The sequence below is a fragment of the Suncus etruscus genome, chromosome 1 (assembly GCF_024139225.1).
Source record: "Suncus etruscus isolate mSunEtr1 chromosome 1, mSunEtr1.pri.cur, whole genome shotgun sequence".
Taxonomy (NCBI): Eukaryota; Metazoa; Chordata; class Mammalia; order Eulipotyphla; family Soricidae; genus Suncus; species Suncus etruscus.
Window position 1 is genome coordinate 185,912,184 of NC_064848.1, and position 13,070 is coordinate 185,925,253.

Genomic DNA, 13,070 nt, shown 5'->3' on the forward strand with positions numbered 1-13,070 from the left:
CCCTCAGCAGGGCTGAGAGAACAGCGGGGGTGGGGGGGGCTGTTGTAGCTCCCGCCTCTGAGCTGAAGGTGTGTGTGAGGGTACATGTGTTCATGTGTGTATGCATGTAGCAAGCATTGCAAGCTTGTGAGTGTTTATGAAAAGTGAGTATATGTCTGAGCTTGTATATGTAACCATGTATTGGAAGTATGAGCATGTATATGCATCGTGTGTGAGTATGAATGTCAAGTATACACATGAGCCTTTGTACATGTGTGTGTGCATGTAAGCATGTTGATGTGTGTGACCATGTGAACTTGTGTGCTTCAAACATGTTGGTATACATAGGTGCATGTGTTTATGTGTGCAAGACTGTGACAACAGGGCCGAGAGCAGCTCTCCCTGGGGTCCCTTGTCTACACCCGTCCGGCCCCCTCATAGCTGCACTGTCCTTCCGCACTGGGGCTCCCTTCCTTTCTCTCCTCAAGGTCCCGCATCACTTTGGGAGTCAAGGTCTAGGATTCCCCCCAGCTCCCTCTGGGCCCTTCCAGCCTTGCCTTTGCTGCATAAAGGGGGGGCTTCTTCCTCGTGGCCCCCACTCAGCTTCACTGGACAGTGTGGGTGCAGGAGTATCTGGGTCTCTGCACGGTCCCTTCCCTCATGACATCACTTCTCCCATCTCCTCCGCAGTCTGACTGGTTCTTCAGCGATGATGAAGACAAGGGAGAACGAGTGAGTGATGCGGAGGGCCGGCGGCAGGGGGTTGTCCTTCCTGGGGTGGGGGTGAGGGTTCCTCAAGCTGGTGGCAGAATATATCGACCCTTTACAGAGGAGCATCAATTTGTAGGGGACACAGTCTCCCCCTCCATCCCCAGTCAGAGGAGATGGAGGCCTGGTCTTGGGGAGACCCAGCTCCTCTCAACTGAGGGGGCAGTTTGGCCTTTGGCTTTGGCCCTGGGGGGCACAGACTGGGGGTGGGGGGCCTGGGGCCTCATACTCCAGAGAAGCTGCCAACCTCAGGCACACCCCCACATGTCCTCAGGGGCCCTGGCCCTCTGCGGAAACAGTAGCCAACCGCCCCCTGTTTACAGACCCCTGTGGATGACAAGGAGCCCCAGTCGGTGCCCAACATCGAGTACCTTCTGCCCAACATCGGCAGGACAGTGCCCCCCGCTGACACGGGGTCAGGTGAGGGTTGGGAAGTGGGGGGTCTCCACATTCCTGGGACTCCAGATGCCTGGCCAGACACCCAGCTTTCCACCCCCATCCCTGAGACAGGGCTGCGGCCTCCTTTGAGGGCCTGCTGGGAAGGTCCTGTCTGTAGGGAGGCTGCTTTGGGGCTGGTCTCCCCACCCTGGGTGGCAGGGCTGGTCCCCTCCTCCCTGCCCCCCCCCCCCCCCGCTCTCCCCCCACCCAGGGCTGCGTACTTCTGGGCATGTGCCTCTTTTTAATTTTCTTCCTTTTCTCCTCTGCCCCTCTGCCCTTCTCTCCTCCCCTGTGCACTCCTCCCCCTTCCCTGCCCGCTTCCAGCGGACCTGTTGGAGATTTGAAGGGTACAGTGAGGTAGTGTGCCTCGGTCACTAACAGTGGCGGGTGATTATAAGCAGGCTGGGCAGGTCCGGGGTGGGGGGACTTGAGGTTGTGACCCCCAGCTTCCCCTCCCCACCAGCCTATGCTGGAACCTTTGGCTCCACCACTTTTGGTTATCCAGGCTGGGCTGGGGCAGGGACCAACTTCTCCACCCCCAGAAGACTCAGTCACCCCAGACAGCAGGGCCGACTGCTGGAGAAGCTTCGAGCCCCTCAGCCATGTGACAGGCAGTCCGGACCCATCAAAGGTCGCCGGTCCTGGGCCAGAGCAATAGCACAGTGGGCAGGGTACTTGCCTTGCATGCAGCTGACCCAGGATCAGTTCTTTGCATCTCATATGATCCCTGAGCATATAGCCAGGAATAAGCCCTGAGCACCACCAGGTGCCACCTTCAAAATGAGGGGTTGTTAAGAGATATAATGCAGGGATATAATGTAGAGTGCAGGGAGGGCACTTGCCTTACTCACTCCATCCCTGGCACCCCATATAATCCCTAGAGCCCCTGAGGGTCAGAAGTAACCCCTGAACACCGGAAGTGTGGCCCAAAAACTTAATAAAGCAAAGGCCACTAGGCCCTCTAGGGCTCCAACCAACAGCTCCTCAACCCTTGGCCCTGCCTGTTGTCAATTGAACTCCAGCCTCTGGCAGATGTACCCCCCTAGTTGCCAGAAGGACATGGGGGGGTAGGGTTGGCAAGGGGTGCCCGTCTCTTCTGATCACCTGCCACAGTTCCCTGCTGTGTGTCTGTTGTGTGGTCACTCATTTGCTCTTCTCACCTTGTGTAGGGGTCGGGGGGAGGCATGGTGGGAGGTGTCTAACTTGCTTGCCAGAGTGTGTGGAGTAACTGCACCGCCCGCAGCTCCCTCTGTGACCCCAGCCCCAGAGGACATGGCCAGAATTGCTTACTGGGTCCTTCTCCCCACTGAACCCCAGTGATTTAATGAATTTTTTGTCCCCAAGAGGCAAGGAGTTCCCTGGTAATAAACAGGTTCATTGCCACAAAGCGCTCCTGGACCTCTGGAGATGGCTCCCATCTAATCCCAGGCCACTCCCACCTTCTCTGATCAGCCTCCCCCAACATCCTCATCATGTCCTAGTAGATGTGGGAGTACACCTTCATGTCCGTGTGGTCTCCATGTGTCCCACGCATCCGTGACGTGCTGCGTGTCACCACTGTGGTGTGTGGAGTGCATCTGTATTTTGTATTTTCTCTCCAGTGCTTCAGAGTAACAGGGTTGAGAGAGAAGGGAGAGAGGCCTGGGACAGTGGGCAAGTATGGGGCAGGATAGCTGTGACATCACTTCCTGTGCCAAATGGAAGTAGTATTTGACATCACAGTTTGCTCCATCCCTCCCCCACAGCACTTGGGGCTGGGTGGGATAGGTCTCTGCACCCCTGCTTTCTGAAGCTTTTGAGGGAATTGTGTTCCAAACTGTCTTCTCCTGCCCTGTTCTCCCACTGATTTTCATTTGTTTCTCTCCAACAGATTCTACTACCTGCAGTTCAGCCAAGTCCAAGGTGAGTGCTAATGCCAGGCTGAGGGTTTCCTCAGGCCAGCCAGAAATTGGGGTGATCTGCATCTGGGCACAGAGGCTGCTCAATGGTTGTTAGTGTCAGTGGACACAGCTGAGTGTCCAAGGTCAGCTGAGAGGACTATTCTTAACAGCGTTTAATGAGGTGGAAAGTTGGGGCAGGAGCTGGGTGACCAGGAAATCAGACTAGTCCAAGGGACAAAGCCCAAGATCTGAGTGTATTGGGTTCCTTTCCTCATCCCACCTTCTGTTCTCATCTATGCTGGAGGAGTCTCTGATCTCCGTAAGGGGCTGACACCAATGGTTGGATTTAATAGTCATGTTAGGGTCCTTGGGAGCCTCGAGCAAGCAGAAGGAAAGACACAATATCATGAATGTGCCAGGGAGGTAGCTGCAAGGGTTGGGATATGTGACTTGCATCACAGGGTCCCATAAGCACTGCTACAAATGACTCAAGCACCTGGTAGGGAGGAGGTCCCCATCCCTGCCCCACGACAGGGATGACCTTGAGCTATCTCATAGGCACCATAGTCTGGAAAAAAGGACATGTGTGTTTCCTGCAGGCACCTGGGTTCCCTGGGGGAGGCCAGGGATAGAAGCCACCAGCAAATGAGCATGAGGCATCTTAAGACTCTTGGTCCCTCTCGAGGCTGAACACCTCAGATTTGTTATTTCTCAGTTTGAAACAAAAGGTGGCCAGGGACAAGGGCAAGGAGGGGTCAGGCCGCTCATTCCAGCCCAACTTTCCAAGGCTTCCTGGCTTGAGGGGATTCCTTCAGCCCTTTCTCATTCTCTTAATATGAACGGAGCAGTTGGTACATGCCAGGCACTAAGCTCAGCATTGGGGAGGTCACGTCCAGCCACACCAGGTAGCCAGCTGGGCAGAGCCAGCGTAGGAATAAAGCATGCAAGCTCATGCAGAGACAGGCACAGGGCAGTACCGCCCCCAACCCGGCCCACAGAAGCCCTGTATGAGTTGGCATGGGGGAATAAGAGTTTATTTCATAATTCTATGAGCATTTGGGCTGCTGGGAATGTTCCTACAGGTCCTAGAGGCAGAAGGTGGGTAGAATACATGCCAGGGAGGGCTGGGGTGGGGTTCGGCAGTGAGTTCTTGAAGGAGAAAGGACAATGAGGTAGATGATGAGCTGACTTTGGGGCTCCTTTCAGGAGCTGGAAGAAAGTGAGTGAGGAGGAACCAGGTCCAGAACATGAGGGGGTGGGGAAGTAAAAGGGGGATCCCCACACAGGTGGTTCAGCTGCCTGTAGACACCCAGGTAGAGACGAGTCACAGATGAAAAATTCCAGTGGTGGACAGGGAAGCCTCAGGGCAGTTGGAACGTTCAGGAAGGACGTACTCCAGAGTCTAAAGTTGTGGGCTGCAACCCAATATGGGGCTTTGTACTTAAATGGCCAGGGACCCCCAAAACTTTGTCAACAGTATAAAGTTTCTGAACAAGCAATGACCAAGAATTAAGTCACATTCAAGCACGTAATGAATTCGAGGTGTTTCTGTCAGAGCTGCTCATGTTGATTTTCTAGGGTAAAAAAGGGGTCCCTGAGTGGAAAAAGTTGAAACAGCCCTGTCTGAGGGAAGGATATTAACCTGGGGACACGGACAGGAGAAAGGGGGTGGACTAAAAACAGAACCCCTGGAATCCTCTTCGTTTTGTTGTTTTGTTTTTGAGAGGTCACATCTGGCAATGCTCAGAGGTTACTCCTAGCTCTGCAGTCAGGAATCACTCTGACGGTGCTCTGGGGACCATATGGGTTTCCTGGGGTTGAATCTGGGTTAGTTGTGTCCAAAGCAAGTGCCTTAACCCCTGTACTGTTTCTTAGGCCCCAGAGCATACTTTTTTTGTTTGTTTTTGTTTTTGGGTCACACCCAGCACGCTCAGGGGTCACTCCTGGGTCTATGCTCAGAAGTTGCTCCTGGCAGGCTCGGGGGACCATATGGAATGCCGGGATTAAAACCACCGTCCTTCTGTATGCAAGGCAAACGCCTTGCATAAAGGCCCAGAGCATACTTTCTTAAGGGATAAAAGTTGGAAGGACCTCCTAAAAGACTGAAAAGAGCCAGAAAAAGGGGAGCTGAAAGCCAGGTTGGAGGTGCCAGGGCTCCAAATCATCCAGGGGGCTAGCCTGAGAGCAGCAGCACAGAGATGCCTGAGTGAGGGTAGAAGTCACAATTTCAACCCGATTATGAGATTCTTGAGGCACTTTTGGCAGTAGAGCTGTCAATGGGATTGATCGAGGCCCTAGATTGATTGCCTCACCAGGGTGTTAATGTTGGAGAGTGGAGTTTGGGGGGAAAAGGAAGTGAACTTGGCCCATTAATTCAAGAGCAAGCCAAAGGCGATTCAAGGCTGGGAATGGGGGGGGGGGGGGCTGAGCACAGGGAGTGACAGCGCAGCTGGAGCAGAGATGGGGGTTCGTCAGTAATGCTCACTTATGCTGGGTTGCACTGTGGGTGTGAGTCTCTCTCTCTCTCTCTCTCTCTCTCTCTCTCTCTCTCTCTCTATATATATATATATATATATATATATATGTCTATATATGAGTATAAGAGTGTGTGAGTGCATATGCATGATGGGGATTGTGTATTAATATTGTAAATGTGGGGCCGGAGAGATAGCTTGGAGGTTAGGCGTGTTTGCCTTGCATGCAGAAGGTGGGTGGTTCGAATCCCGGCATCCCATAGGGTGCCCTGAGCTTGCCAGGAGTGATTTCTGAGCGTAGAGCCAGGAGTAGCCCCTGAGCGCTGCCGGGTGTGACCCAAAAAACCAAAAACCGGGGCCGGGCGGTGGTGCTAAAGGTAAGGTGCCTGCCTTGCCTGCGCTAGCCTTGGACGGACCGCGGTTCGATCCCCCGGTGTCCCATATGGTCCCCCAAGCCAGGAGCAACTTCTGAGCGCGTAGCCAGGAGTAACCCCTGAGCGTTACTGGGTGTGGCCCAAAAACCAAAAAAAAAAAAAAAAAAAAAACAAAAATTGTGAGAGTTAATATATATCTATGTTATATGCATATGGAGATGCCTATATGTAAAGGTGCATGTGTGTGTGTCCGAGTGATTGTGTGCGCGTGGGAATGCGCGTCCCTTGGGGACGAGGCGTGGTCCAGGCCGATGGATCGGGGCGGCTCCTTCGGGCTGGGCTCTGGAGCCCATCCATCCATCCATCCATCCGTGTCTCCCTCCGTCCCCGCAGGGCCCGTGGGCGCCCAAGAAGGAGCCGTACGCGCGGGAGCTGCTGGCGATCTCCTTCATCTCGGCCGTGAACCGCAAGCGCAAGAAGCGGCGCGGGGCGCGGGGCCTGGGCAGCAGCACGGACGACGACTCGGAGCAGGAGGCGCGCAGGGCGGGCGCGGGCGCCCCGGACGCCTCCGCCCGGGCCCGGGCCCGCGACCGAGACCCCGACGGCGACGGCGACGGCCCGGGGCGCCTGAGCCCCGCGGCGGCCCCGGCGGACACGCGCTCCATCGTGTCGGGCTACTCCACGCTGTCCACCATGGACCGCAGCGAGTGCTCGGGCGCCGGCGGGCGGCGGGCGGGCGCGGGCGACGAGGCGGACGACGAGCGCAGCGAGCTGAGCCACGTGGAGACGGAGACGGACACGGAGGGCGCGGGGCCCGGGGGCGCGCGGCTGGGGCGCCGGCCCTCCTTCAGCTCGCACCGCCTCATGCCCTGCGACACGCTGGCGCGCCGCCGCTTGGCGCGCAGCCGCCCGGACGCCGACGGGGGCGCCTGCGCGGGCCTGAGCGCCTGCGCGGGTTTAAGCTCGGGGCGCGCGGCGGGCGACGGCGCGGGCGCATGCGCGGGCGCGGGCTCGGCGTCGGCGTCGTCCAGCAGCCAGGAGTCGCTGCGCCCCCTGGCGGCCGTGGCGGCGCTGGGCTCGCGGCCGTCGCGCCTCGAGGCGCTGCGTCTGCGCCTGCGCGGCACCGCCGACGACATGCTGGCCGTGCGGCTGCGGCGCCCCCTGTCCCCCGAGACGCGGAGGCGCCGCAGCAGCTGGAGGCGCCACACGGTGGTGGTGCAGAGCCCGCTCACCGACCTCAACTTCAACGAGTGGAAGGAGCTGGGCGGCGGCGGCGCCCCCCCGGAGATCCCTGGTCCCCGCGCGCCCCACAGCGACAACAAGGACTCGGGCCTTAGCAGCCTGGAGTCCACCAAGGCCCGCGCCTCGTCCGCTGCTCCCGCCCCCGGGGACCCCGGCGCCCCGCACAGCCAGCCCCCGCGTCGCTCCGTCGCTGCCCGCCTCCACCAGTGTCTGTGACCCGCATCCCCCCCAAACACACACACACACACACACTTCCTCCCCGACTGTCCCTTCCATATCCCTGGGCCACCACCCCCAGAGTCTGGGACCCCAAAGCCAGACTCTGGTCTGTGCGCTGGAATTGGGGGTGCAGAGGCTGCTGGAGGCAGTGATGGAGAGGAAATGGGGGGACCCTTTTATGTCTGCACTTAGGAACCCCTGCCGGCCTAGGGGGTGGATTTGCGGTGGAAGCAAGGCTAAGGAAGACATGGGGTGCTGCTGGTTTTTGTCTTTTTTTTTTTTCCTTCTCACTCCCCACTCCCCCATTAGCTCCTGATCCTACTGGGGTGTCTTTGGCAGAGGTAGGGTGCACGCTGAGGTAGTCTGCTCAGAGCTGGGCCCCCATCTGCCCTAGGTGCACACAGATCTGCCCCACTTGCTCTTGTCAGAGTCCACAAGTGGCCCAGGATGCCCCATAGAGGCAAGGCTGTCAGTGTCACCAAGGAAACTCTCAGTCCTGGACACTTCATCGCATACCAACACACACTCCCCCAAACCAGCAAGAGCTTTGACTATGGGGAGATGCTGTTCCCCAGTGTGGCTAGAGTGCTCTGGTCTTTCGTTTTGTCCTTTTCAGGGGTACCTGCTGCACACTTGGGCACACAGACCCTCCTTTTCTCCCCCTCAGGAGGGGCTTAGTGAAACACCTCCATCTGCCTGTCTCAAATACTTCTGTCTCAATGCACCAACACGCTGACCTGACCGGCTTGGGGTCTGAGCTTATTGCTTTAGGATGGGCAGGACGCAGCCCCCCTCTGCCTGCACATGTAAATAGCTCACAGGCCTCCCCACACACGCCCTCACTCATTCCAGGGAAGCCCCCGTGGGGTTGTGAACCCCTTCACCCACCCATTCCCACTGTCCTCTCAGTCCCCATGTTTTATGCATCAACTTGCTGTAGATTTCATCCCCCTTCTTTCCCTCCTCTTGTAAATATTGTCTCTAAATGTGTAACATATTATAAAGAATTTATAAGGATTTTTAAAGCTGTTTTGCTCATTTAAAAGAAGTGTTGTAACAGTTGGAGATGCCTCCTGGCCCCACGGTCCCTCATCCCCACGTCCGCATGTCCCCTTCCACCGTGTGCTTTCACACACCTCTCTAGGCGACAACTAAGATTTCTGCTTCTGAAAAGTCGTGTCTTAAAGTATAGTCTATATCTTGGAAATAAACGGCCTTCCTGGAGGCTTGAGTCCACGTCTCGCTTGTTTTGGAAGGAGGGAGGAGTGGGCCAGTGGACTGGGAGCCAGACAGAGGAGAGAGGTCCTAGCCCCATGGGAAGGTGGCAGAATGAGCTAAACTTCAATTCCAGGCAACTGGGGTCCCCAGTCTGAGCAAGGACTTGGGCACAGGGAGGTTGGAGAGATAGCACAATTTAAGACAGGGGTCCTCAATTTTTTAAACAGGGGGCCAGTTCACTGTCCCTCAGACCTTTGGAAGGTCTGACTATAGTAAAAACAAAACTTATGGGGGCCGGAGAGATAGCATGGAGGTAAGGCGTTTGCCTTTCATGCAGGAGGTCATTGGTTCGAATCCCGGCGCCCCATATGGTCCCCCCGTGCCTGCCAGGAGCAATTTCTGAGCCCGGAGCCAGGAATAACCCCTGAGCACTGCCGGGTGTGACCCAAAAAACAAACAAACAAAAAAAAACAAAAAACTTATGAACGAATTCTTATGCACACTGCATATATCTTATTTTGCAATGAAGAAACAAAACAGATACAAATACAATATGTGGTCCGCGGGCCATAGTTTGAGGACCACTGGTTTAAGAGATAGATGAGCCTTGCTCCCAGGAGCAGCCCAGAGGGGAGCTGCCCTAGCAGGCTGAACTGGCTGCCCGGCATAATTCTGGCTGTGCAACCCATGGCCTGTTCACTGCCTTTTCTTGAGCTGCCTATGAACAGTGCTGAGAGACAAGTGTTTGTGGGTCAGTAGCAGAGCACAAGCCTCACACCTAATAGCCATTGGCTTCCATCTTTGGTACTACCCCCCCCATGTAAAAAGGACACCAGGGTGAGTTTTGGCTAGAGGAGTTGGGGCTCAGTGATAGAGCACCTGCTCTGCAGGCCTGAGGCCAGCAAGTTCCATCCCACCTGTTGAATGCAATCCCCAGCAGCTGAATATGTGCTTTGGGATCTTCCTCCTGGCTAGACTCAAGAGCTATTTCTGGTCTGGTCTGTTGGTTTTAGGGGTTACAACAGGTGGCGCTCAGAGAAAGCTCCAGGAGGGCTTAGGAGTCTATATAGGATGCTAGGGATCGAACTTTGGCTGTGTGCAATGCAAGCACTCTACCCACTGTTCTATCTCTCTGGTCCCTAAAGTGCTATTTCCAGTGTATAGTGATTAGATTGTACGAGTCCTGGTCATCACAATGACAACTGAGAAGGGAAGGAGGAAAGAAACAAAGGCCACCGTGGCATCTGGGTGACCTCAGGGACAACCCCCCCCTCCCCCCCCCCCCCCCCGCAAACAGTGGGCAGATCCCCACCCTTACCTCCATCTCTCAAGATGCTTGACCAATAGAAGAGTGTGATGGGGCCCAGGGAGGATGGAAGCATGTGAGACCCCAACACCATCATGATCTCTGATAATGATAGAGGGGAGAGTTGGGGGAAGATGACTCAAAAACTCCCCCAGGACTCAGCTTAACAATGTTCAGAAGGTGGGGTGGTATCGAAGACCCTTAGAACTGGATGAAACAGAGGCATAGCCTTTAATACCAGATAAATCAGAAAGGCCTCACAGTTGACCTGTGGGGCACGCTGAGCTCTCATGAGCTGACCAGGGCAAGGCTTTCTCCTCTTGGGGGTTGGAGGTGTTCAGGGCCTTTGTGGTGGGGATGGAACCAAACCTGCAGGTGAGGAGGGTCTTCAGTTGTAGATTTTGGCCCACCAGATGGTCATGAAATCAACACAATTAGTTGTGACCCAAGTACTTAGAACTGAACAAAATTTAGAACAAAACTTAGAACTGAACAAAATTATTTAAATAAATACATGGCTCTGGGGCTTGAGAGATTCCAGAGGGAAGGGCACTTGCCTTGCATGAGGCTGACCCAGATTCCATTTCTGCCATTCCATATGGTCTCTGAAGTCTGCCAGGAGTGATTCCTGAGTATAGGAGTAACCCCTGAGCATCACCTGGTGTGATCCAAAAATTAAACATAAATACATGGTTCTGTGTATATGTACCCATCTGCATCATCAAGATGAAATTTTATTTCTGGGGCCGGAGAGATAGCATGGAGGCAGGGCGTTTGCCTTGAATGCAGAAAGATGGTGGTTCGAATCCTGGCATCCCATATGGTCCCCCAAGCCTGCCAGGAGCCTCAGGCCCGAGGCTCGGGAGGGGTTCCCTGGCATAATTAGGAGTTCCTTACATGCAAAGCACACTCCGTATTCCACTGAGTATCTCTCTGGGCCTATTTTTGTTTTTTGGGGGGAGGTTTCCCAACTGTACTTAGGAGCTTAGAAACCACCCCCACCCCAGCCATACCAGGTCCACACTGTGATTCAGATGGTTAAGTGCTCGGGGCCTGGTGGTGCAATATTGTGGGGTATGTTAGATCAAACTTGGGCTCTTTGTGTGTATGCCAAGCTCTTTGAGCAACCTCCTAGGCCTTGAAGTTCATTCATACTTTGAATTACAGTTTAAGATTCAAAATAAGTTGGGACTGGGGCCGGAGAGATAGCATGGAGGTAGGGCATTAGCCTTGCATGCAAAAGGATGGTGGTTGGAATCCTGGCATCCCATATGGTCCCCCGAGCCTGCCAAGATAGATTTCTGAGCGTAGAGCTAGGAGTAACCCCTGAGTGCTGCCGGGTGTGACCCAAAAACCAAAAAAAATAAATAAATTGGGGGCGTAGAGCAATAGCACAGTGGGTAGGGCATTTTCTTTGCACGTGGCTGACCCAGGACATACCCAGGTTTGATTCCTGGCATCCCACATGGTTCCCTGAACCTGTCAGGACTGATTTCTGAGCACAGAGCCAGAAATAACTTCTGAAAGCTGCCAAGTGTGGCCCTTCCATCCCCAGCACCCCATGGTTCCTGCTACTCTTGAAAGTAACACCTAAGTACCACATGGTTATTCCCCCACACCAATAAAACCAAACAAAATTTAACTAGGGCCAGAGAGCAAGAGTGTTGGGGTTAAGTATTTTGCACTCTACTGATCCTGGTTCATATCTCTGACACTGCCTATGGTTCTTCACAAGCATCAACAGGGCTCACCCCTGAGCATAGAGCCAGGAATATCACTTGGTGTGGCTTAAAAGCACAAGTTCCCCAAAAGCAGATCAAACAACACAAGAGATGTAAGAATACCAGCAGTGGACTGGTATACAGCAGGTAAGGCCTTTGCCTTGCAAGTGGCCGACACAGATTAGGATCAATTCCTAGCATCCCATATGATCTCTTCAACCCCCATTGTAGACCCAGGAGTAAGCCCTTAGTGAGCATTGCTGCGTGTGGCCCCAAAACAAACAAAAATCTCCCTTACTAGTAGAGGAGAGGTGCTGGTTACTAATACTAAGGTACTACTAAAGTAGTATATTCCTCTCCAGTTCCCACCTATCTCACCACTCCCACTCCTCCTCCTGGCCCTGGGATAGCTTGGGGCTGATTGTTGCCTGGGTTCCCAGCCTTCACCCCCCCCCAACCCCCAGCCCAGTCCCTTCCAGAGGGTGATGGTGGAAATAAAGAGACAGAAGGCTCCAGGAAGGATATCCAGGAGAGGAAAAAGAAACCAGTTTTATTGAAGCCCCCAAACACTCGGCTAGAAAAACCGAAAAGGAAAGAGAGCAGGGAAGTGGGAAGAAGAAAAAGGACATTAAAAAAGAGACAGAAAACACAGCAATCCTTTTCCATTTAGAAATTGTCAAATTACACCGACAGAGGTCACAGAATATCCACAGAAGCTGTCACTGCTACACCAACACGGGCCCTACGGGGTGATGGGGTGAGGTGCGGAGCCGGCCTGTGGGGCCCCACTAGGAACCCCTCCCGAGCCTCGGGCCTGAGGCTCCTGGGAGGGTGTGTGGAAACAGCATATTGCAGCAGGGGTGGGAGAAAACCCCCCATGCGAGTAACACAGCACAGTGGATGAGGGCTGGGGGGAACCAGATACAGGGGTCCCCCCCAGATGTCTTAAGTTTTCTCTTGGTCAAGCACACACTGATGGACAGAGCAGCGAGGCGCATGCAGCTGGGGGGGCACGTGCTGCGGGCTTGGAGAGGACCCCGAGGTGGTGGGTGGGCTGGGGAGGGCAGCCAGAGCAGGTGGATGGCGAGCACACACACACACACACACTCGCTCACACGCATGCACACGCACGCACAGGCGTGCACACGCTCACAGCCCTCCGCACACAGCCTCCCGGACCAGTCTCTCATCTGCACGCAAGACAGTCGGGCACTCACCTTGCACACGCGAGTGGGCGGTCACGCATGCACGCAGCACACGCAGCACAAGTCCATGCAGCAGCCGCTAGGCCCGGGAATGTGCAAGGGACCAGAGTGAAAAGATGCAGAACCCACAACAGGGCTCCACGTCGGGGGTGGGGTGGGTGGGGGGTGCGGTGGGGGTGATGGGGACTGGGGGCCAGGGCACCTTCCCTTCCCCCTCTCCCACCAAGGGACATTCAACTCAGGACA

The 13,070-nt window shown here is 55.1% G+C and overlaps 1 protein-coding gene across 1 annotated transcript in view; it reads left to right on the forward strand.

Moving 5' to 3' along the window:
* Positions 1-7,443, forward strand: part of ARHGAP23 (Rho GTPase activating protein 23) — an 84,791-nt gene extending 77,348 nt beyond the window's left edge. The window contains exons 21-24 of the mRNA XM_049778867.1: positions 670-711; positions 1,071-1,167; positions 3,056-3,087; positions 6,307-7,443. Of these exons, the coding sequence (XP_049634824.1) occupies positions 670-711; positions 1,071-1,167; positions 3,056-3,087; positions 6,307-7,371 (1,236 nt within the window). The 3' untranslated portion in view covers positions 7,372-7,443. The remainder of the gene's footprint in view (positions 1-669; positions 712-1,070; positions 1,168-3,055; positions 3,088-6,306) is intronic.
* Positions 7,444-13,070: the final 5,627 nt, after the last annotated feature.